This window comes from Talpa occidentalis, unplaced genomic scaffold (genome assembly GCF_014898055.3).
Source record: "Talpa occidentalis isolate TD23 unplaced genomic scaffold, MPIMG_talOcc4v2.1 talOcc4.14, whole genome shotgun sequence".
Taxonomy (NCBI): Eukaryota; Metazoa; Chordata; class Mammalia; order Eulipotyphla; family Talpidae; genus Talpa; species Talpa occidentalis.
Window position 1 is genome coordinate 87,606,391 of NW_023601433.1, and position 24,984 is coordinate 87,631,374.

Here is a 24,984-nt window from a genome sequence, read left to right on the forward strand (position 1 = left end):
TTTCATACCTTATTTAATGAATGGACCAAAATGTTTTTTGCTCCAATATCCCTTAAATCCCTTTCAGCATCATACTTTAAATCATTTGAAACACTGAACCTGCCATAAAGAGAAAATACAAATTAAAAGCAAGTCCCATCATTCTAGCAGTACTGAGAAATAAAACCAAGCCTTGATACACACACACCTACTCATTAAAACCCATCCCCACATGCTGAAGCAATTATCACAGATGGAAGCTTCCACAGCCAGTCTTCAGCACTCACCACAATGCTCTTTTTCTACTCAACAAATAATTTTCATAGATAATTCCTGCTATCGTCCTTCCTTTTCCTACACCAGCGCCATCACCTATTAAAAAGCCAGCACGGTCTCCATTAGGTAGGAATGTTTCATGTTGCTGAAAGAGAAAGTCAATCATGAATAAACATTTTTACAGATATTTTGGCAATCGGTCTTTCCTACATGTCTTAGGAATGTATCAATGTGGCTTGTTTTTATATAAATAAAAAAACCAAACACAGTTTGGTTTGGTGTGGATATTTTCTATTTACTACATATTCTACCTTTCTACCAACACATGCACCTGGTAACCAAAGTTAACAGACTGGTGAGCATTCTGCTATACCCTTTTCAATGCTTGTACAAATACAAACTTTTACATCACACACAGTATGGGAGATGGTTGGCTGCTTGGCCACTACTTGTTCTATAAAAATGTAGTATGAAAGAAACCCTTCCAGAACAACCAGTATGTTATCTAACTTACACTTTGTTTAAAAAGCTGGGACAACATGCACAGAAGAGTAATAACAACTTATTGAATCACTCCCCAATACCGTGGGCTCTCAAATCTTTCCTAACTTTTAGCCACTGCGGAAAAACAAAGAGCTCCCACTCCATATGTTTTTGCATATACTATCTTACAGTTCTATGAGATAAATATAGACACGAAGGCACAAATTCCTGGTAATGTAATTGTTAGGTCAAAGAATGTACGTATTTCAAATCATAGTATGTATTTCCAATGATTCCAAAAAGCTTACTAACACCTGTCATATCTACTACAACCCCCCATGTCCATGTTACACTTTTTATTTTCTAACACATAATTCACAACTTTCACATGAAAGAAGACCTCATCTTTAGATTAAAACTATATCATGTGACCTAAAAGGAAAAGGTTAACTATTCGCATGTAGTTATAAAATACTGCTTACCTGGGCTGCATATGTAATTGCCTCAAGTTGTAAGGCTGATAACCAGCCATTATCAATGGTTTCTTCAGAAATGGATGTTTTATACCAAACATCAGGAGGTGTAACACTGGATAAAGAACTAGTTTCCACTACAGCATCTGGGTGACGCAAGCCAATTTTCACTAGATGAAAATTTAAAAGTAATTCAGTTTCAATTATTTTAGGTAATAACACTTCCATATTTACTATAAGATCTACTGGAATATTTTTCCCATACGGGAAAAATAAAACAAATCAGTAAACGATACACTCTGGGTGTCTATTAAATATCATTGACTGATGGTAAAATACTGTTTAAATTTGACTGCAATGACCAATTCATCTACTACCTGTAATTTAAATACAGACTTGCTGATTAAAAACATCTAGAAAAATATCAGCTTAGTTCAAACCACTAAGTTCCCCAGTATTAACAGAACCTAATCCTAAAGAGTTTATTACTTGGATTAATCATTCATTTCTACCAGTGAAACAAATGCTTGCAATGTAGTCAATGTAGTTTTATCTTGAATGGGATTTCATTTTTTAAAAAAAAGATTTATTTATTTATGCATACAAGAGCTGGGGTACAGGCCAGAGATGTTGGGGGTGAGAGAATTCACCAGATACAGAGTGGGGAGCAGAACAGGCAGACACCAAAGACACTGCTGAGGGGAGCGGCGGACAAGTCAGGAGAGGTCTGCTGCACCATGTGGGTTGCTCCCTGGTCGGCCGGGGATCGAACTTGTGCTGCAGAGGCTAAGGACAGCTTCACAGTGCGGTGCTTAACCCCTTGCGCCACTAGGTGGACCCTTGACCGGTATTTCGAAGGAAATTTTGGCTATAAAAATTCAGCAGCCACCGACTCCCAAAAATGGATAATAGTTTACAATAAGGGTTGGCAGCCATTTCTACAAATAGTGCATCCAGTCTCTCATAATTACTGCACACATAATTACTCTCATAATTACTGCGGTCGTCGCCTAAAGGCAGCCACAGGTGACAGATAAACCAATGGGAATGACTAAGTTCCTGTAAAACTAGGGAAGAGGCAGTGGTCAGATTTAGTTTTCTTTTACTGTAAAGGGCCATGGATAAATTTTCCATTCTTTATTGAAAACTATTTGGGGGTGCAGGGGAGAGGCATAAAATTTCAAATAAAACATAAAGTTCATTTAAAACAACCATAAAATATAGGATCTTAGAGATCACACACAGTTTGTAGAGTGACTTTTAGTTCCATTTAAGTGGCACTACTAGCAGCCTTTTTTTTTTTTAAAGATTTATTTATTTATGCATACAAGAGCTGGGGTACAGGCCAGCGGTTTAGGGGGATGAGAGGACCCACCAGAGACAGAGTGGGGAACAGAACAGGCAGAATGACTGAAACACTCTGCTGAGAGGAGCAGTAGGGAGACAGGAGAGGTCTCTGTCCCATGTGGGTAGCTCCCTGGCCAGGGATCGAACTTGTGCTACAGCGGCTGCGGACAGCTTCACAGGTTACGTCTTAACCCTCTGCACCACCAGGGAGGCCCAACTACTAGTGGCTTTTTATAGAAGCCCTGAATACAGAAAAGACAGATTCTTCGTACGGATTTTTCATCTTATTATCCCTGTACGATGAAAAAGGGAAGACATTTACATGCAAGCTAAGAACCATTAATTTTCTTTTTTTTTAATTGTATGAACTATTAATTTCCAACTAATACAGTGACCACAAAAAAGTAAATCATGGATGTGATGGGGAAAAGAGCAGAAATGGTGTCAATGATAACCCATGAATTCAAATGGCACCTCTTATTTTGAAGATTCCCATGTTTTTATGATTTGTTTTAGATAATCTGTATAGAAAGTATACAGACATTAAAATGCATATTTACATATTCATAATTTACTATAATTTTTACAATCACTGCTGAGCAAAGTTAACAAGATGAAACCCAAACTTTTACACCCTTGGTTTTAGAAGATCTCAACCTAAAACAAAGTCTTAAATTTGCGAAGAGGAAAAAAATCCCACAGTAAAATTTCAATGCAGGTATTTCTTAAAATATTACAAAAGTTCACATTTATTGCATCCTGAGGTACCCAGCACTGTGGCCCCAACAGATAAAAGATTGTGTGAAAAAGTTATTTTCGTTCGAGAGGCGTTCAGAAGTCTTTGTTATCGGACAAGGACATACATTTTATCGGCATATACTCTGCATAGGTTTCAGCGTGACCCATTTCTTCTTCATCCTCTTCCTCTGGTTCATCTTCCTCTTTCACAACAGGCACCTTCTGCGATAGAGAGCAAAACTATAAACTCTGAGACCAGAAACCAGAGACTCAGTCAACAAGTGGCAAAACCCCTCTGTAAGAAAACCCACAAGCTCCACTCCTGGAAACATGATGTTCTACTTCTGATATTCCCCTAAAGTTTGGGCCACATTTTGTTGCTTCCCAGCTTCTCTATTCATAAGCACAGACAATCCAACTCTGACAACTCTGCTAACACATGGGCCACATTAAGGCTCCCCCTCCATTATCAACTTTCCCCTTCAATGCTGACTACCTTCCCTAAGCCAGATCTCTCTGCAACCTCAGTTCCCGCTCCAGTTCTAGAACTTGCAAGATGAGTGAGGTGTAGAAGAAAAGGTGCATGAGCCCCCACAGCACATCCCACAATCTCATAGGCAAAATCTATCCCAACCTCTTTCTAGTTCACCCCATCTGTCTTTGTTCCTGCAGAACCTAAAATCAAAACCCCATTAAGATTCTGGAGTTGACGAGCTCTGGCCAAATGCAACAGCTCTCTGCCCACCTGCATCTACACAGGGGCCTCTGTTTTCCTTTCTTTTTCCAATTAAACCTCTCCTTTTAAAGTGAAAAACAAACAAACAAAAAAACTTGGGGATGAAAGATTCTTCTAACCTACAGAGAACTGACTTTCAATGCCGGTGTCTCCACAGAAAAGTAATCACACAAAGGATAGCCTTATTCTTCCTCTCCAAGCCTTGGCACATCTGCCAATAAAGCAAGGAGCTATTCGTGATTACACCAGGAGAACAGGCGTAAACCCAGACTGCCTGGACCAAGTGAGTGAATGGTCATCAGAGTCACACCAAATCTTAAAGGGACAGACAGGAAAGGGGGTGTGGGTGGGGGGGAGACACTTATCTTAAAGGTTACCAGTGCACCATTAAGAAAGCTCTGTCTGGATGTGTGCAAGGGAGTGTACACAGAAGCAGCTGTGACACCAGATTACTCAGGAAGGTCAGAGAAGGGAAAAGCACAAAACAGATAACATGGCACTAGAAGGTAAGCACAACATCTTTCTTTTTCTTATTTATTTAAAGATTTATTTCATTTATTTATACATGCAAGAGCTGAGGTGTAGCCAGAAGTGCGGGGCAGAGTGGGGGGATTCACCAGTGACAGAATGGGGTGCAGAACAGGAGGATCTACTGAAATGCACTGCTGAGGGGAGCAGCAGGCAAGACAGGAGAGGTCTGCCGTGCCATGTGGGTCAGCTCCCTGGCTGGGGATCGAACGCAGTGGCTGGCTGGCGATAGCTTCATAGTGTCTAGACTTAACCCCTTGTGCCACCAGGGAGGCCCTTGTTTATTTATTTTTATTTAGACTAGAGAAAAACATGATAGCACACAGACGCTCCATAAATGTGGGGAAATAAATGGAAGGTGGGAGATAAACATCCAATTAACACCAACCCATAGAGTCCACAGGAGGGGGGAAAAAACCTGGAATGTTCCCAGAAAGGCAAAATGAAACCCAATTTCAGAAGCTGGGGATAAATGGCGTTGGCCAAAGAAATCTGAAGTCTGCTGCTATTTGTGCAGCCTTGGGCAAATTACTTAAATTCTCAGTCCTTCTCATCCGCACCTCTGCACCTTGTCCTCAACTATGAAACAAGAATGCATGCTATGCCAAGATAACCAGTGCCACCTCCCTCCGGCTATTATTGTCCCCCTACCTAAATCCTAGGGAAAAAAAATCACTAAGGGTATAACTGGAGTAGAAGTTGGTAATACTGAAGGGTCACAAAATGCAGGGACCGAACAGGTAATACCTCTAGGTCCACTGGATGGAGTATGGCATCTGACACCAAACTTAAGGTCCAGATGGGGGGGGGAAGGAGACTGTGGTCCCAGGGTACTACCTGCCCAGCACACAAAACATGCCTACCTGTCGACCCTAGGCATGTTCTACTAATGAGGAATGTGGGTTCAGGGGTGAAGGTACTTCTAATTTTAAGACAATCTAGAAAACAGGGTTTTTATATGAGAACATATTCCCAAAAATTTCAAAATATTGTGGAGGCCAAACAAAACACATCTGTGAACTGGTTTTGGTTCAAGGCTACCATTTTGCAATCTCTGCTAGATGTTTCTTAACTGCTATGACAATACAGAACCTTTGGTAAACATGGACTGGACTGGGAGCTTAGGCACTATACAAAATTCTTGAAGAAAAAAAATGCTGGGCCTCCGCGGTGGCGCAGCGGTTGAGCGCTGGGTTGCGAAGCTGTCCGCAGCCTCTGCAGCGCCGGTTCGATCCCTGGCTGCTCCCCGGCCACCAGAGGAGGGTCCCACATGGCGCGCAGACCTCTCCTGCTGCCCGCTGCTCCCCTCAGCGGTGTACTTTGGTCCTTCTGCCTGCTCTGCTCCCCGCTCTGGCTCTGGTGAATTCTCTCACCCTCCTGCGCTTCTGACTGTACCCAGTGCATGTATAAACAAAACAAACAAACAAACAAACAAACAAATAAACATGCCTCTAAAAAAAAAAAAAAGAAAGAAAAAAAATGCTTTCTTAGTTCCCCAAAATCAACTTCCAAGTAAGCCATTGGCACAAAACCAATTAGTAAACTTGCCAGCACTGGTTTTCCTGGTCGCCATGTAAAATATCAGGCACCAGTTGCTCTGCTGTTTCTTCAATTCCATAGTCCATTCTCCATCAAGCCCTAGTAATCCTTGGCATTGTTACACGCAATCCTCTCTTATTTTCTTCCTTTTTCTTTCTCCTCATCCTTTTCCAGTCGCCTTTGAAATCCCCAAAATTTAACCCCTTATCACTCCCTTTGTGAATGCTTAACCAAACTTCCCACTCCGAGGCATCCATAAGCTCTAGAAGGCCTTCCACTTTCAGGGGTCATGCTGGTGTTGCACTGAGTCTCAGGCTCTTGAAACCCACCCGGGACCCTTCACAAAGCCCAAAACCATCATTCTAACCTCTTCCAGTAGGAGGTCTTTTGCCTTCTAACCACACAGCCACCACCTCCTCTGTGGCTATTAATGCTCTAGCACCTTCCCAAAGTGCCCTCTTTTAAGTCTCTGTGTATTCAGATCCAAGCCCCATCACACCTCTTCCACAAAATAAAGTCATTCAAGTTCAGGGAAAACTCACCTTCCTCCAAACTCACAACCCTTATGGTGCTCACCATCACACTGTACTTCTGGTGTACCTTATATTACTACTTAATCCATGTAGCTGCCAAGTTATGTTTATTGAGGTGAAGCCAAGCAGTAACTCCTCCTAGACACCCACCATACAGAGCAGTTACTAAATAAATGCAGAGTCAACTGACCCAATAAACACTGAATTTTCAAAATGTAAAAAAGATAATCATACACTCAAAACTAGACCAATATACTACCTGATCGCTCACAGCTTGTTACATATTCAGGTTTACTTATAAAATGAACATAGGATTAAATTTAAATGTTTAATTAACTCCACAATGTCCTTTTTTCTAATGAGATCCACAATTAAAAATTGTCAATATTATATGTACTACTATATCAAACATGCAAGTTTTTTCTTTAAAGATTTATTATTTATTCATGCATACAAGAACTGGGGTGTAGGCCAGTGGTGCAGGGGGTGAGAGGATTCACCAGAGACAGAGTGGGGAACAGAACAGGCAGACTGACTGAAATGCACTGCTGAGGGGAGCAGTGGGCGAGACAGGAGAGGTCTGCTGCGCCCTGTGCGTCAGCTCAGGCCACAGTGGCTGGCGATAACTTGACAGCGCTCAGACGTAACCCCTATGCCACCAGGGAGGCCCTCACATATGCAAGTTTTAATCACCTAGTTTAGTATGTATTAGTTTATTTCAGTGAAGCTTAATGTTTGCTTATTTTATGTAGCTGAGTAGTCCTCCTTTCACCCCAGAACTTTCCCCAGGGTTGTGCAGGAGCTGGCCAAAGTCAACTTAGGCAAGTGCACTTTCATGCCATATAGAAATATAGTTTTAGAAACTCACCATGGTCGGGGAAAAACTCCTCATTTTCATGTCATTTATCCATATTCTTGCTACTTCTTTATTAGAAGATTCTTTCTTTACTGTACCATTGCTTACATCAGCTGTGGGGGGAGAATCAATTTACCTTTCAGAACAAAATTCCTATTTCTTTTCATTAGATTTTACAAAGTTCAGTAAAGTTTACCCACTTCACAAACCAAAGAACACCAACACTTATCACTAACTTAAATTCAGCACAAAAATGAAAACATTCAAACTTACGTGTCTTTATAAAGGTACAAAAGAAACACTGCAAATGAATGCCATTAAAAAAAAAAATCATAGAAAACAAGCAACATTTAGGAAATGTGTGTGGAGGAAACCTGTATAACAATCAAGAAGGTATCTTAGCCAGGACTCTTTGATAGTTTATTTCAATACAAATACTAAGAGCATGCCTTACTCTGAGGCAACACTTCACTTGAGTCATTTAAGAAAACAAAAAACAAAACAACCTTGGTGCAATCACCAAGACAGACCCAATCTCACCTGATTTGGTGGTATTAATTTTCAAGGCAGAAGTGGAAGGTAAAAATACTTCTTTTGGGATTTCATATTTTCCTCATTCCCTCAACATAAAGATCCAAGCAATATACCATTTTTCTTCTATATCAGTGGTTTCCAATTCCTTTATCCAAAAATAGCAGAACTCCCTCAATCCTATTGTGATCAAAGTTGATCTGCTTTATGGTTCAAATTAGAACAATCTAGCAAGACCGAAATACCTAGGGCATACGCTACAGGTGCTAAAGGGCCACTGTGGAGATGACAGACTGCATGTAATACTAGGACTCCCTATTAGAGGTCTACTGGAAAACCACAGTCGAGTGCCCCTATAACTAGCTTCATCCCCCAAGTATCCCTAAGGAAGTCCGAGAACCCAGGATTCTTGAAATCAGTGTGAAAATTACACCCAAAGACTGATTATGATTAAAATCTTCTCTATTCTACCGAAAGATGGGGAATAGTTGGTAGACCTGACTTTAAGACTCCAAAATGAGTAGGATAAAAGTGTTGACAAAGAAAGCTGAAACAAAAGTAATTGATTTTAGCACAACTTGTTTAATAGGATTGTGGGAGAGCCACTGGACAGTTCACAGAGTTATAAACTGGAACTCAATGAGATCAGAAGCAAATGGCCAACGGTTCCAAAAGGGGCAAACATGGAAAAGCTTGTTCTTTGCAGTTTCATACTTTTTTTTTTTGTTTTGTTTTTAAAGATTTATTTATTTATTTATACAAGCACCGGGTACAGTCAGAAGTGCGGGAGGGTGAGAGAATTCACCAGAGCCAGAGCGGGGAGCAGAGCAGGCAGAAGGGCCGAAGTACACTGCTGAGGGGAGCAGCGGGCGGCAGGAGAGGTCTGTGCGCCATGTGGGACCCTCTTCCAGTGGCCCAAGCAGCAGGGGATCGAACCGGCGCTGCAGAGGCTGCAGGCAGCTTCACAACCCAGCGCTCAACTGCTGTGCCACCGGGGAAGCCCTGCAGTTTCATACTTTTAATGACTCTCTCCTATAGCACAAATGTTTGCTTATCTTCAGCATTCACTGACCTTGTTCTTGCACAGCCCTGGCGTAGTCTGGATGTTTTTCAGACTTCCACACAAGGAGGCCTGTTTTGCTTTGCAGTCTTAAAAGTTGGATGTGGAAGTTACTGTACTGCAATTACTAGGTCAGCTCCAAATCTACCCTGTTTTCTGTTTTGCTCTTAAACTCCTCATGATGGCATACACTGTCCTCCTTCAAATTATGAAGGCACGTGCTGATCTGGAGAGTAGAATGCTCAGAGCCACTCACGTAAAAAGCATGTCTTTCTCCTCATTAAATCCAAAGACTTTTAATGAAAAGCAGCTTCCATTAACTGTTGCTCCCCCTCCCCAAGCCCCCCGGAGCCATTCCACAAGCTGCCCTGCCCCTCACAGGGTCAAGGCCAAACCCTTGCTTTCCATGGCAGAAAATGGAGACCAGTACTAAGACAGTTAAAATTATTTCTCAAGGGACACCTCTCTTCAGGGAGTGTAAAATAACAGCCTAAGACCACAATTGCATGGATCCAAACAAAAATTATGTTATCTGAAATATTTAAGTGTCTGTCACTACAGACAAAATTAGCTCTACATCATCCCCAAAATACTTCATGCCTATTCTTTCAGAATGGTAAAGCCCTCTAGCCTCTAGTCCCCTACCTGATAAACTCAAGTACATTACAACTTCTAAGCAGTACATTCTGCAACAAAATTATATATTTTATATCAGATGTCAAAACATATCTCCCACAATTAGAAAAATAAGTGGCTACTTGAAAGCAGGAACCATCTACTCAATTATCCATCAGCCCATTCTAAAAGCCCAACGGAGTAGTATGTATGAACTAGTAAACATTATTGGGAATCTCCATCCTAGCCTCTTGACCCGAAAGTACAACAAACCCAAAGAAACTGAAGTTTTCTTTTCTTTCTATTTTTTTTTTAAATTTTTTTTTTTATAGAGGCATGTTTTATTTATTTATTTTATTTGTTTGTTTTGTTTTTACATGCACTGGGTACAGTCAGAAGCATGGGAGCGTGAGAGAATTCACCAGAGCCAGAGTGGGGAGCAGAGCAGGCAGAAGGACCGAAGTACACTGCTGAGGGGAGCAGCGGGCGGCAGGAGAGGTCTGCGCGCCATGTGGGACCCTCCTCCGGTGGCCGGGGAGCAGCCGGGGATCAAACCGGCGTCGCAGAGGCCGCGGGCAGCTTCGCAACCCAGCGCTCAACCGCTGCGCCACCGGGGAGGCCCTCTTTCTTTTTATTTTAAAAGGCTTTGAAATAAGTCAGCTCAGGAGGTAACTGAGGTGAGAGCCGCACCTCCAACAGCGCCCCCTGTGGCACAGCTACTTACCAAGGACTCAGATGCCCTTCAGTTCAGGGGAGAGGGGAAGGCAAGAGCATCCCTCTTAAAGTTTGGCTCACATCGCTCAGTTTCTAAAACTAAAATTATACTACTAAAATGCGATACACCCGAAGTTAAAAAAAAAAAAACCACTGTTTTACCCTAAAAAATTACTAACAGAAAACTTCCTCTCAGCACCACTGAAAATTGTAACCACTTCCTGCCCCGACCCCATTTTCTCTTTCTCTCTGTAGCGCTTCCTCCTCTCTGACAGAAGTAAACAGTTTACTCATTTGTTTATTGTCTCTTCCTCTTTACTAGAATGCAAGTTCCATGTGGGCTGGAATTTCAATACTTTTCTTCCTAGTCAGTCTCAAATCTCTAATAGTGCTTGGCACAATAAATATTTGAACAAATAAAACAACAACAAAAAAGACACTCCAGAGAAGAAAAACTAATATGAAATCCAGTCTTTATGAATAAACTAATTAGATATCATCAACCCACTGCTGAGCTTTTTCTCTTGAAATCTATGCCTATCCTTATAGTAGTACAGATTAGCTGGTGGTAATGGCTGCACGTTTCCACGAATATAGACTAAATTCCACTGAAGTATATACTTTATTTTTTTTTTAAGAATTTACTTATTTATGCATACAAGAAATAGGGTATAGGCCAGAGGCACGAGGCGGGGGGGGGGTGTCGGGGTTTAGAGGATTCACGAGTGACAGAGTGGGGAGCAGAACAGGCAGAGTGACTGAAATACACTGCTGAGGGGAGCAGCAGGCGAGTCAGGAGAGGTTGGCTGTGCCACGTGCGTAACTCCCTGGCTGGGGATCAAACTCGTGCTGCAGTGGCTGGGGACAGCTTCACAGGTTGCGTCTTTTTTTTTTTTTTTTTTAATGCTTGCCATCTCTTTTTTTTTTTTTTCTTTAATATTTATTTATTTATTTATTTATACAAGCCCTGGGTACAGTCAGAAGCGCGGGAGGGTGAGAGAATTCACCAGAGCCAGAGCGGGGAGCAGAGCAGGCAGAAGGACCGAAGTACACTGCTGAGGGGAGCAGCGGGCGGCAGGAGAGGTCTGCGCGCCATGTGGGACCCTCCTCCGGTGGCCGGGGAGCAGCCGGGGATCAAACTGGCGCTGCAGAGGCTGCGGGCAGCTTCGGAACCCAGCGCTCACAAAGGTTGCATCTTAACCCCTTGTGCCACCAGGGAGGCCCTGAAGTGTATACTTTAAAGGGTGACTTTTACGGCATGTGAATTTATCTCAGATGTATTGAGAAAGTATTGCAGGTGCTCTCTCTTTAAATAAAGTATACTGAATTACTTTATAATAAATGTATTTTAAATGAGAATTTACTGAAAACACACCTATCCATGAGCAATCAAGTCAGTATCAGGAAAAACTGTAACTGTCAAAGTTGCAGTAAAGAGCACGGCATCAATTTCAAGTCTGTTACCTCAAGTAAGGTCCATGGACCTTCAGCAACAGTACCCTCAAAAGCCTGTTAGAAATGTAAACTCTGGAACTCCCCTGGTGGCGTTGCGGTTGAGTGCTGGGCTGTGATGCTGCCCATAGCCTCTGCAGCGCCAGTTCGATCCCCGGCTGCCAGCGAGCGTCCCACATGGCACGCAGACCTCTTCTGGCATGCCCACTGCTCCCCTCAGCAGTGTATTTCGTCAGTCTGTTTGTTCTGCTCCCTGCTCTGGCTCTGGTGAATTCTCTCACCCTCCTGCGCTTCTGACTGTACCCAGTGCTTGTATAAATAAATAAATAAATCCCAAAAAAAAAAAAAAAAAAAAAAAATGTAGACTCTTAGGCCCCATCCCAGACCTACTGAATTAGATTTTGGTTTTGAACAAGATCCCCAAGGGATTCATACACATGTAGTTTGAGAAGCAGTAACTTCTTAAACTGAGAAAAATGTTAACTACTTATTCAAAGTATCTAAAACTGAGATCTCATGGTATTAATGTATCTACCTAGAAATTCTACATTTCATTTCAAAGGTAAATGGCTTCTAAAATTTTGCTTCCCTTGAATTGTGTACAAGTGCAAATACATAGTCATGCAGATATTACCGTTCATACCCAGTTCATTTATGACCAAATCAAACCCTTAAAAACACAATGACGTCTTACCAAAGCAGACAACTGACACTATTGAAAACACCACTTACTAGCTGCTGTTGCAACTGGCTGAGCAATATTAGCAGGTGGCTTTAGCTTCATGAGTTCGTTCAGACTATTATTTTTTAGCAGGTCTTTCAGTTGAACCTGGTCTTTTGAAGGTGCAGAGGTCATGGCATTTCGTACTGCTGGTGCTGAAACTGAAGGCCGTGTGTTTGCAGTAGTCTGGATAAACTTGGTTAAAGTGATAGTTTGTCTATTAGTTGTTACAGGTGGGGTTTTGGTCATTACAATTGTAGATCCCAAGGTCGGAAGTTGATTTATTTGATTCAGCACAAATGTTGTAGTAGATGGAGGTTGCTGCTAGAAAAGAAAACCAAATGGATCACATACTGAAAAAATGCTTTATTCTTAATGCTGTCAAAACACTTAAACATCTAAATCCTGCTTTTATTCTTACTGAACCATTGCAACTTCATCTTTAAATATATGTAATTACCTATAAACTACCACACTAACAGAAAACACTGAGGAATAGTAGCAGAATGGTGTTTTATATAACATCAGCAACAACAAGCATAAAATGTGAGTCTCCAAGCAAACTATGATGTATGGTAACCCTGGACATACAAGAACTAGGGACAGAATTCCTGAGCCTACTACTATCCCACTAGGCAAATTATTTCATCTCTGGAGGTCTGGGGTCTCTGAGATACATTTTCCATTTCCAACATTCTGATATCTCTCAACATTTTGTTTGTAAAATCAAACTAATATTTAAAACAATTTCTACTTCCTCTCCTTCTCAAGTTATTTTTCCCTGACTCCCATAAAAAGAATGTTCCCAGTTTATCACCTCAAACAAAACTCTCAACAATAATTTATCACAAATTATAAAATTTTAAAGTTTGTCCAGTAACGTTATAACACTAAGTTTAAGTTAAAAGTTGCTGTTTCAGGGCCTCCCCGGTGGCACAACAGATTGGGCACAGTGCTGTGAGGCTGTCTGCAGCCTCTGCAGCACGGGTTTGATACCCTGCCGGCCAGGGAGATACCTACATGGCGCAGCAGACCTCTCCTGCCTCGCCCACTGCTCCTCTCAGCAGTGTATTTCAGTCGGTCTGCCTGTTCTGCTCCCCGCTGTCTCTGGTGTATCCTCTCACCCTCCCGTGCCTTTGGCCTGTGCCCCAGCTCTTGAATAAAAAAATCTTAAAAAAAAAAAAAAAAAAAATTTCTGTTTCAGGTAGGGTCAGAGGAGCTCTATAGTTAAAACACAACTATAGGGCCTCCCCGGTGGCGCAGCGGTTGAGCGCTGGGTTGCGAAGCTGTCCGCGGCCTCTGCGGCGCCGGTTCGATCCCCGGCTGCTCCCCGGCCACCGGAGGAGGGTCCCACATGGCGTGCAGACCTCTCCTGCCGCCCGCTGCTCCCCTCAGCAGTGTACTTCGGTCCTTCTGCCTGCTCTGCTCCCCGCTCTGGCTCTGGTGAATTCTCTCACCCTCCCGCGCTTCTGACTGTACCCAGTGCATGTATAAACAAAACAAACAAACAAACCAGCAAACAAATAAATAAAGCATGCCTCTATAAAAAAAAAAAAAAAAAAAAAAAAAAAAACACAACTACAATCACATAAAAAATATACTGAACTAGGGGCATCCCTGGTGGTGCAAGGGGTTAAGCATAGCACTATGAAGTAATCCACAGCCTCTACAGCACGAGTTCAATCCCGGCCAGGGAGCAACCCACATGGCAAAGCAGACCTCTCCTGACTTGCCCGCTGCTCCTCTCAGCAGTGTACTTCGGTCAATCTGCCTGTTCTGTTCCCCACTCTGTCTCTGGTGAATCCTCTCACCACCACCCCCCCCCCCCGCATCTCTGGCCTGTACCCCAGCTCTTGTATGCATAAATAAATCAATCTTTAAAAAAAAAACCCAAATATATTGATCAGGGCCTCCCTGGTGGCGCAAGCAGTTAGGCGCAGTGCTGTGAAGCTGTCCGCAACCTCGCAGTGCCAGTTCGATCCCCACCGGCCTCGGAGCAACCCATATGGTGGGCAGACCTTTCCTGTCTCGCCCGCTGCTCCCCTCAGCATTGTATTTCGGTCAGTCTGCCTGTTCTGTTCCCCACTCTGCCTCTGGTGAATCCTCTCACCCTTCCACGCATCTGGCCTGTACCCTGGCTCTTGCATAAATAAAATAAATAAAATAAAATAAAAAATACATATATACTGAACAAAAGGTGAAGTAAGCAAGCAAAAGTAAAATGTGTAGTGGGATAATAAAGAGTTCCTCTTTATTTCTAAAATTGTCAATCATTTGCGATAAGTAGACTCAAAGAAATTTGTTTTGTTACTTATCTTTTGATCAACATTAACTACGAGAAGAGTGAAAGAAATGTTTCACGATGTCGGAGAGAAGAATACAGGGAAAGTAGGTAAGAGCAGAACTAGTGAATAAAATTTCATATTTTCTTACTAACCTTGAACTATTTTGGTAATAACACTAAATCTATTAACACTCACCCGAACATTCAATAGTGCTGGAGTAGGCACTGATTCTGGTTCTTGTTTAACAGGAACTGCTGCTTCAGTCTCCAAACCTAGTTCTAACGCACTAAGTGGCACTGACTAGAAAGAAAACATCATCAGAGAAAGGATAGCAGTGAAGTGTTTCAAGAAAAACAGATGTACTTATTTTATTAAAACAAAAAGTTAAGTTTTATATCAAACTGAATGTAAAAATCACCGATACTGGGCATAAATCAATAGTCTGAATGTTAAACAAGACTAACAATCTTACAAAAACTCTTTAAACGGTTCATCTTTCTTTCAAGTACGTATCAAAGCAGACAATAGCTTGAGTTTCACTGCAAATACTTCCCACTTTGCGAATGAAGACTAATTCTCAACATTAAAAAAATTCACATGCAATTTTCAAAGAAGGCTTAATAAAACCTACTTCTGTAAGTAGAAATTAAAACTAAAAAGCTACTTTTCATAGATTTTATTAATCTCTTACCTGCTGGACGGGAGGAGTAGGTGTTGGAGTTGCAAGTCCTGCATCTCCACCATCAATATCAAAGAGGTCATTCGGACTGATTCCACTCTCACTCAAAGCAGCAAGCAGTAAATCTTGCCCTGGTTCCACCATCTTTAAAATAGAATATTAAATAGTCACATAAAAAAATCTTAAAATGACAACTCTTCTAAAAATAAACCCACATTTTCTACCAGACCCATTAATTCAATATTTAATGAAGAACTTACTATATGTCAGATAGAAAGGATGAAAGAGAATAGTCTCTGGCCCCAAGAAATACACCTTCAGGAAAGAACAAGTATGTAAATCACAACAAGCGTGTATGTCTACAAAATGGTATGGAAACAGAAAGAAATGCTGAGCTTTGCTTGGGAAGAGAGCAAGAGAGGACAGTGGAGCTGAGTCTCATGGGAGAAATCACTTGGAGAACAAGGATCTTTTTAGACAGTTTATTCAAACTTGTGGAGGTGTGAGAGACACTGGCATGCTTTAAGAGTAACTGTTCAAATGATTCAACATGGAAACTCAGGACAGAAATACAAAGCTCAGGAAGGTGATACCCAGAGACAAGGCAGGTATCAACCACAGCCTAATACATCTGTTCACTTAACCCCGTGGGTAATGGGGGTCACTAAAGAGATTTCAGACGGGATTCTTGATACAGTCAGACTTGTTACTAAGAAAGATTACTCCACAGTAGTGTGGAAACAAACTGCCAGGGGTTATAAAACCATAAGCAGAAACATCTTAGATACTGCTATAGTAGGATCACGAGAGAGATGATGTGTTATTACAGCAGGGTATGGAGAGAAAGGAGGAATGAATTCCAGGAAGTTCAGGACGGAAGGGAGACCATGAAACACACAAAAAAGCACGAATTGAAGATCAGAAGTTACATCAAGGGAAAAAACGTTCAGCCCAGAAGGACTGAACCTGAAAGGTAAATTATACACAATTTAGGGGAGAAATGTTTATTTAGGAGCAAGTGTATTTTAGGTTGGTGTTTTCCAACTATACTCTTAGGAGTCAAAGTATTCTACCACCAAGATGGATTCTTATCCATTTTGTAGGAAGAAAAGTTTAGCAGAGCTTTCTCAATTTCCTGAAATAACCTATATATGTGTACATATGTATACATGTACATATATTTACAGAAACCTGATTGTACTTATTTTTCCCCAAAAATTATATGCTACATAAATAATAATTTTCAGCTAGTCCATTTGCTCTCAGACTGTGGAAGAGAATTAAATGTCAGTGTTCATCATGTCCTATCAAAAAAAAGAATAACATGACCATAACTTCCAGCATATAAAAACCCAGTCCTTCAAATGAAAGCAAGGTATTTAACAGAAATCCTCTACTATGTAAATCTGTGTCACATAAGTTTGTGTATCATTTAGAAAGCTCAAGCAGAAGCATGGATGACTTTAAGGTAAAAACGACAGACATTAAGAAACAAATCTAGAAATGAAACTAAGGGCAGATCTGCTGTTTAAAAGATGGGAGGAAGGACAGATAGCTTAAAGGATATTTCCCCACAAATTTCAAAGGAAAAAAAAAAAGCTTAAGGAAGACAACATTTTGAACAGAAAGAAGTGAAGAAAATTACAGTGATATATCTCTCACAAGCCTGACACAGTGGTAGGTCCTTCATATAGATTATAAGCATACAACAACCCTGAGCAAGACAATTATTACATTTCTGGACATGAAACTCAGGCTCAGAAAACTAAATTACCTCCCCAAGGTCACCCACCCAGACAGGGAGTAATAGAAGAGTGGAATCTAGATTGTTCAAACTCCCAAGACCCATGTGCTCTTTTTTCCAATGAGTAGATGAAGTTAAATGTTAATGTATGTAGTTTCAATACTTAACTCCCATGTGGCAGTCGACAATTAAAAGAGGGTTGGGGTGATGATGCTGGTCAGTGATTAAGACCTTTGGGAGTGGAATCATCTCTACCAAGCAACAGGCGCAGCCCCCCCCTTATTCACACTCAGCTGAGGGGTGGGGGGTCTAACACCCTTCCCCTTTCTCCAACCCATTCTCCAAGTGTCCCCTAGCAAAACCACAAATAAATGACATTAAAAAAAAAAAAAATGTGAAGGGCCTCCCCTGGTGGCACAGCGGTTGAGCGCTTGGCTGCTGCGAAGCTGCCCGCAGCCTCTGCAGAACCAGTTTGATCCCCACCGCCTGCAAGGGTCCCACACAGCGTGACAGACCTCTCCCGCCATGCCCGCTGCTCCCCTCAGCAGTGTGTTTCGTCAGTCTGCCTGTTCTGTTCCCTGCTCTAGCTCTGGTGAATCCTCTCACCCTCCCACGCCTCTGACTGTACCCAGTGCTTATATAAATAAATAAATAAATAAGTCTTAAAAAAAAAAAAAAAAAGGTGGGGGATAAAGACGGAAAGATAGAGTATGAACAACAAACAAAAATGTCACAACATGGATTTAAAATAAAATCATTTTTCTAATATACAGAGATAACCATACTTTACCCATTATCCCAGTATACAGTAATTTATGTACCAAAAAAGTTAAACCAATGCTTTAATAAACACCTTTAATCCATAAAAGTGTGGAGCTAGGGGGTCTTGTCCCACTTGCTAAGATTAATCTTGATCTAGATTAACAGAACTCCAGAGATGTCTTTTTGTTTTTAATAAATATTGGAAGTAGTGATTTATTTACATTTGAAAGAAAAGCATTGTTTGAAACAAGTGACTCCTAAACTATAGACCACAGAGCCCTTGGAGGCCAAAGGATCCATTTAACTTATCACATATACACCAAAGCTATCTAATCATACTCAATGTACAGAAACACCATTAATTAACGAAATAAATTCACTGGAAACTGTTATTGAATCTACATTTTTTAAAAAATAGATCTTCTGAACAATAAGCATTAGAAGTATAAAAATATTATGGGAGAAAAGAAATCTGCTAAGAAATTTGCTCATACAAGAAATAATGGCAACGAGTTATAAAGGACACTCATTCATAAATAACACTATCCAAATTCATTCACAGGAATCAGTCTGAATCTCTGATCGTCACATCCCAATAAATGACAATGTCTATAAAACATTGTTTTTTGAAGCATCCCTGGTGGTGTAAGGGGTTAAGCACCGCACTGTGAAGCAGTCTGCACCTTCCGCAGCACAAATTGGATCCCCAGCTGGCCAGGGAGCAACCCACATGGCGAGGCAGACCTCTCCTGTCTCGCCCGCTGCTCCCCTCAGCAGTGTGTTTCAGTTAGTCTGCCTGTACTGTTCCCCACTCTGTCTCTGGTAAATCCTCTCACCCCCTGCATCTCTGGCCTGTACCCCAGCTCTTGTATGCATAAATAAATTAAAAAAAAAAAAAAAAAAAAACGAAACAAAACAGATCGTTTTTCACAAACTATAAACAAAAATCCTTAGGAGTGCTTTCTCTCTTACCCAATTGGTCAGTTTTCTACTTATAATTTTTTCCCTGAAGAAGGGGGAACGGAAGAGAGGGAACACCTATGCCATTCTCTACTGCCATTAGCAAAACCCATAATATTTAATCATATTGGGCCTCCCGGTGGCGCAGCGGTTGAGCGCTGGGTTGCGAAGCTGCCCGCGGCCTCTGCGGCGCCGGTTCGATCCCCGGCTGCTCCCCGGCCACTGGAGGAGGGTCCCACATGGCGCGCAGACCTCTCCTGCCGCCCGCTGCTCCCCTCAGCAGTGTACTTCGGTCCTTCTGCCTGTTCTGCTCCCTGCTCTGGCTCTGGTGAATTCTCTCACCCTCCCGTGCTTCTGACTGTACCCAGTGCATGTATAAACAAACAAACAAACAAATAAATAAATAAAACATGCCTCTATAAAAAAAAAAATATTTAATCATATTCCCATCCTGACAGTATGAGACTCCCAGAATTTCAGTTTTGGGGTTCTGAGAGCCCTTAAAAGGTTATATTATCCTGGGCCTCCCCGGTGGCGCAGCGGTTAAGCGATGGGTTGCGAAGCTGCCGACAGCCTCGGTAGCGCCGGTTCGATCCCCGGCTGCTCCCCGGCCACCAGAGGAGGGTCCCACATGGCGCGCAGACCTCTCCTGCCGCTGGCTGCTCCCCTCAGCAGTGTACTTCGGTCCTTCTGCCTGCTCTGCTCCCCGCTCTGGCTCTGGTGAATTCTCTCACCCTCCTGCGCTTCTGACTGTACCCAGTGCTTGTATAAACAAAAAACAAATAAAATAAATAAACAAACATGCCTCTATTAAAAAAAAAAAGATTATATTATCCAATCTCATTTAACAAATAAGTAGGATTTATTCCTGAGAGGGAAAACATCTTCACTTTGAACTCACAAGGTACAACACAAATGCAAACACTGTCAGGTGTAAGAGAACTGTTTCCAGTGTCCAGAAAGGATTTCATAGACTTTAGGCAAAACCCAAGTTACTAACCACTGTGATTTTATCTCAAACAACAGACAATAAAAAGATCCCATTTTATCACATATGCTTGAAAATATAACCTATATCAAAACACTTCGCCTATGAAAATGTCTTTAAGAATTAAAGGCTGGGCCTTCCCTAGTGGCGCAGGCGGTTAAGCGCCACGCTGTGAAGCTGTCCGCAGCCTCTGCAGCGCCGGTTCAATCACGGCCAGTGGTGAGGGTCCCACATGGCGCAACAGAACTCTCCTATCGTGCCCACTGCTCCTCTCAGAAGTGTATTTCGTCAGTCGGCCTGTTCTGTTCCCCACTCTGCCTCTGGTGAATCCTCTCACCCTCCCGCGCATCTGGCCTGTACCCCGATTTTTGTATAAATGAATAAATCTTTAAAAAAAATGAAAGGTTACTGTTCCCACCAAGGACATTGACACTGACACCTATCAACAGGACAACCTTCCTCTTGTTGATACCTAAAGCAAATTTTTATAGCTCTGGACAGAGGCCAGGGATGTACCTGCAGCAGCTGGCAGAGGTTGGTGAGACAAAGGAGTCAAACAATACTTGGGGCTCTAATACTGGCTATGTGTAGTGAATGTTCGTACAACCAGAGCACTTCAAGCCACACTACTCGTATACTTACTTGTATGATATGGTCAAGTAATAACCTCCTCTTCACATGAGAATAAAAATAAATCATACTCTATAGAATTGCTGTACTGAGTAATGTTATGCTAACTGAAATGCTAGCTGTTAGCTATTAACTCTCATTTTGATAAACATCAGTGTTATACTCAAGCAATATGTTTTCTCCATATTGCTGATGTAATGCATTATTTGCCAGAACACCAACTTGTTGGCAATCCATTCATTAGTTAACTCCCCAATTAGTGCCCCAAGATACGACATCTTTTTTTTACCTAACATGCCATGCAGTTTGTCCAGCTAATCGGTGTATCTAGAGGAAATTGGCAGACATCATTACATGTGCACTTAGCAAATACCTTTGCCTGAAATAATAAAAAAAAAGAACTTTTTCTTATTCTTTAATAGCACTAACCAGTCTGATATTTGACTTAGCTTCAATTTTGATTTTATGCATCCCAGATGTGGTGACTTGACATTGTTTTAGAACCTGAAGGACAATGATTCAATTAGAATTTAGCTGACATAGTCCACTGACAAGAATTTATTAAATGACTACTATGCACCTGATCCCTTAAGAACATCAGGAGAAAAAGAAGGCAGTTATCAAGAAAAGTTTGTTGTAAGAGCTCTTTCTTTACCTAATAGAACATAACCTTATTTTTTAACAACTACTTCTCAAGGAAGCAATTGTTCAATAAAGTAACCCTTCCCCCTACTCTCATTACAAAATCTATAGGAAGAATGGATTTACAAAGGAATGTACAAACTGTATATGGAGTTTTAAAAAATGCTTCACAGACACCAAGAATAAGAAGGGTGCAAAAATGAAACAATTTTCTTGGTCAGCACATCAAACTCAAGATAGCTAGCCTTCCTGAGATTTACAGTATGCTTGGACGTTTCCTCCTTTAACCCTAAAAATAACCCATGAGTAAATGCGACCTTTTATCCTCCACTACAAGGAAGAAACCCAGGATTTGAGAAATAAAGTATAACACACACCAAAAAAAACCCCAACCAAACACACTTGGAAGAAGTTTATAAAACCAGGAGGTCTGAGAACACTCCCTCCAAGACTCTCTACTCTTAGATTAACCCTACACCGCTATCACTCAAACTGATGGTCGCAACCCCGTGAACTGGTGAGGCAACTTATGCATCACGATCAGTACTTTTAAGTATTTCAGTATAGTACAGAAAATTTGTGTGTGCAGAATAAACATTTCACAAAATAAAGTTTTCCACTTTTATGTGTACATACAGACATTTATCTATTTATGTTACAAATGTAAAATATTTTTTAGTATGGGATGCAGTCAAAAAGCTTGAATGCTGGGCCTCCCTGGTGGCCCATGGGGTTAAGTCGCAGCAGTATGGAGCTACCCATGGCCACTGCAGCTTGAGTTTGATCCCCGGCCGGGGAGCTGACCCACAGGGCACAGCAGACCTCTCCTGTCTCCCCGCTGCCCCCCTCAGCAGCGTACTTCGAGCACCTCTTTTGTTCCCTACTCTGGTGAATCCTCTCATCCCGAGCACCTCTGGTCTGTACCCCAGTTCTTATATGCATAAATAAATCTAAAAAAAAAAAAAAATTGAGGGCCTCCCCGGTGGCGCAGCGGTTGAGCGCTGGGTTGCGAAGCTGCCCGCAGCCTCTGTGGCGCCGGTTCAATCCCCGGCTGCTCCCCGGCCACTGGAGGAGGGTCCCACATGGCGCGCAGACCTCTCCTGCCGCCCGCTGCTCCCCTCAGCAGTGTACTTCGTTCCTTCTGCCTGCTCTGCTCCCTGCTCTGGCTCTGGTGAATTCTCTCACCCTCCCGCGCTTCTGACTGTACCCAGTGCATGCATAAACAAAAACAAACAAACAAACAAAACAAATAAAGCATGCCTCTATTAAAAAAAAAAAAAATTGAATGCCATTGCTCTGTGCTATATACTGCCTCCAAAATGTCAACAGTCAATATGATGGGATTTGTACCATATCGTACTAGTGATCTAGAATACCTGCTCTTCAGGCGTCTATCCTTTCCAGCTGCAGAAGATTCTGATGGTATCACAAGGCTGTCTAATAGTAAATTCAAGCCATGTTAATGTGGATTTGGCAATTAGTATAAAAAAGCAAAAACTTGAGCATTACCTCATTTTAGCTATTAACTGGCTATTTAATATGACAGCAATTCCTCTCAGAAGTTATCTTTCACCAGCTTAAGCGCAGGAAACCAGAGCCTCCACAAGACAGTCACTAGGTTAGGATGAGACTCCAAACGTGAGCGAGCACCTGGGTCAGTCTCAGATAGTGCTCAGTTTAGAAACCAAGAAAAGCCAAAATGTATCTTCAGCTGAAGTCTATGAAAGGAATCATTTTTAAAAAGCAAGGAAACAATCTTCACATTGCACGTTTTTAAATAATTTCAGGAAAATCCTTCCTAAAAGTATGTAAAATTAGGGCCTCCCCGGTGGCGCAGCGGTTGAGCGCTGGTTCGATCCCCAGCCACCGCGTGAGGGTCCCACATGGCGCGCAGACCTCTCCTGCCGCCCGCTGCTCCCCTCAGCAGTGTACCTCGGTCCTTCTGCCTGCTCTGCTCCCCGCTCTGGCTCTGGTGCATTCTCTCACCCTCCTGCGCTTCTGACTGTGCCCAGTGCTTGTATAAATAAATAAATAAATCTTTTTTTTTTAAAAAGTATGTAAAATCAAAAGACACACAACTGCACTCCCCTAATGAACGAACAAGCGGTATGCTACTAACAACGCTTTTTAAAAACTTACCCAGAAACGAAAGTGAAATTTATTCAAAGGTCTGAACAGAAATGTTTGGAATAAAGTTAGTCTGGCAAATAAAGAACAAAGGGGTGGGGAGGGAAAGATTTCTTCTACGAAGATAAATTCTGGAAAACAACCTCTCTAAACGTGATCATAAAATGCTCCCTTGCTTGCAAAATTAATGTCCCACTGAAAGGAAATTCTGCAGTTTATCCCCAAGCTGCACACACTCTCGCGCGCAGAGCCGGCGCGCTCCCCACCGCTCCGGACCACCAGCTGACCGGGAGTGGGCGCCGCCCGCGGCCCCGGGAAAGTGGAGCCCCGGGCCGGGCCGGCGGGCCCGCGGAAGCCGCTCGCGGGGCGGGGCTGACAGCGCTCGGGACCCCGCGGGCGCGGCTCCGGCGCCCACTCCGCGCGCGGCGGCGGCCTCGGGGCCCGCGAGCCGCACCCGCCGCGCCCCGCACCCGCCGCGCCCCCGGCCGCCCGCGCCCCGGCCCCGCCGACACGTGCGCGCACAAACTTCCGGATGCGGCTCCATTGGCTGCGCGTCTGCGGGGAGCGCCGCGCCGGCCCCGCCGCCGCCCGCCCGGCCCCCGTTCTCGCCGGCGACTCCCCCAACAAAAGCCGCCCCCGTGGACGGGGCTCGCCCGGGGCGCGCGGCTCGCGCGAGCGTCCGGTCGGCGGCCCGCAAGCCGGAGCCGCAGGGCACAAAGCCCGGCGGGGCGGGCGGGCGCGGGGCGCGGGGTCCGGGGCTGAAACGATCCCGGGGCTCGGCCGCCCCCCGCGCCCCTCGGCGGCGCCCAGGCCGGGGCCCCCGCGCCGCGCTCGCCAGCGGCGGGCGGACGCGCCAACCGCCCGCCCCGGCGCCGCGGGTCCGGAGGGCGCGCTCGCCCCGGGGCGTGAGCCCCACGTGCCCCGCGCCCGCCGCGCCCCCGGCCGGGAGTCGGGGCCGCGGGGGCCGGGCCGACGCGCCCCTTGGGGCCGCCCGCACCCGCCCGACAGCGGGCGGCGCGCCGGCAGGAGACTTCGGGAGGCTCCGCGCTCACTTTGCCTGCGCGCCCGGCACCCCGCGGCCCCGGCGAGGCGGGGGAACCGGCCGGGCGCCCCGGGGGGCCGGGGCCGGCCCGCAGCCCCCGCCCCCGCCCCAAGGGGCGCCCCCGGCCCGGGACAGCGGCGCCCGCGGCCCGGGAGCCCCACGCGCGGCGGCCACAGGGCCCGGCGCTGACGGGCTGAGGCGGCGAGCGCGGCGCGGCCGCCGCGGGGACCGGGCCCGCCGGGGCTCCGGGCGCGCAGCCGAGGGGCGGCGAGGGAGGCCCCGAACCCCGGCGAGGTGGCGCCCCCCGCCCGGCCCCACTCGGCCCCCTGAGGAGGGTGGGAGTGGGAGGCTGTCCGGGAGGGGAGTGTGGGAGCGGGGGGCGGGGGGCGGGAACTTACTTTCCCCGCGGGACGCGGCGCCGGGGCAGCTTCTCCGGGCGGCGAGCGCTTGAGGAAGCAGCGGCGACCGCAGCGGAGGCGGCGGCGGCGGCGGCGGCAGCGGCGTCCGGCTCTGCCTACCTCCCCGCCGCCATCTTGACGCCCCT

General features: G+C 44.2%; 1 protein-coding gene across 3 annotated transcripts in view; it reads right to left on the reverse strand.

Annotated features, from left to right (window-relative positions):
• Nucleotides 1–24,984, reverse strand: part of SBNO1 (strawberry notch homolog 1) — a 56,633-nt gene extending 31,649 nt beyond the window's left edge. The window contains exons 1-9 of one of the 3 annotated variants that reach the window (XM_037511279.2): nucleotides 24,839–24,984; nucleotides 15,558–15,689; nucleotides 15,062–15,166; nucleotides 12,593–12,902; nucleotides 7,501–7,601; nucleotides 3,422–3,518; nucleotides 1,221–1,381; nucleotides 267–400; nucleotides 9–99 (exon numbers count right to left, since the gene is read on the reverse strand). In XM_037511279.2, the coding sequence (XP_037367176.1) occupies nucleotides 9–99; nucleotides 267–400; nucleotides 1,221–1,381; nucleotides 3,422–3,518; nucleotides 7,501–7,601; nucleotides 12,593–12,902; nucleotides 15,062–15,166; nucleotides 15,558–15,689 (1,131 nt within the window). In that variant the 5' untranslated portion in view covers nucleotides 24,839–24,984. Of the gene's footprint in view, nucleotides 1–8; nucleotides 100–266; nucleotides 401–1,220; nucleotides 1,382–3,421; nucleotides 3,519–7,500; nucleotides 7,602–12,592; nucleotides 12,906–15,061; nucleotides 15,167–15,557; nucleotides 15,690–21,058; nucleotides 21,290–24,838 lie in introns of those variants that run through there. The other 2 variants (XM_037511277.2, XM_037511276.2) reach the window with 2 other exon arrangements.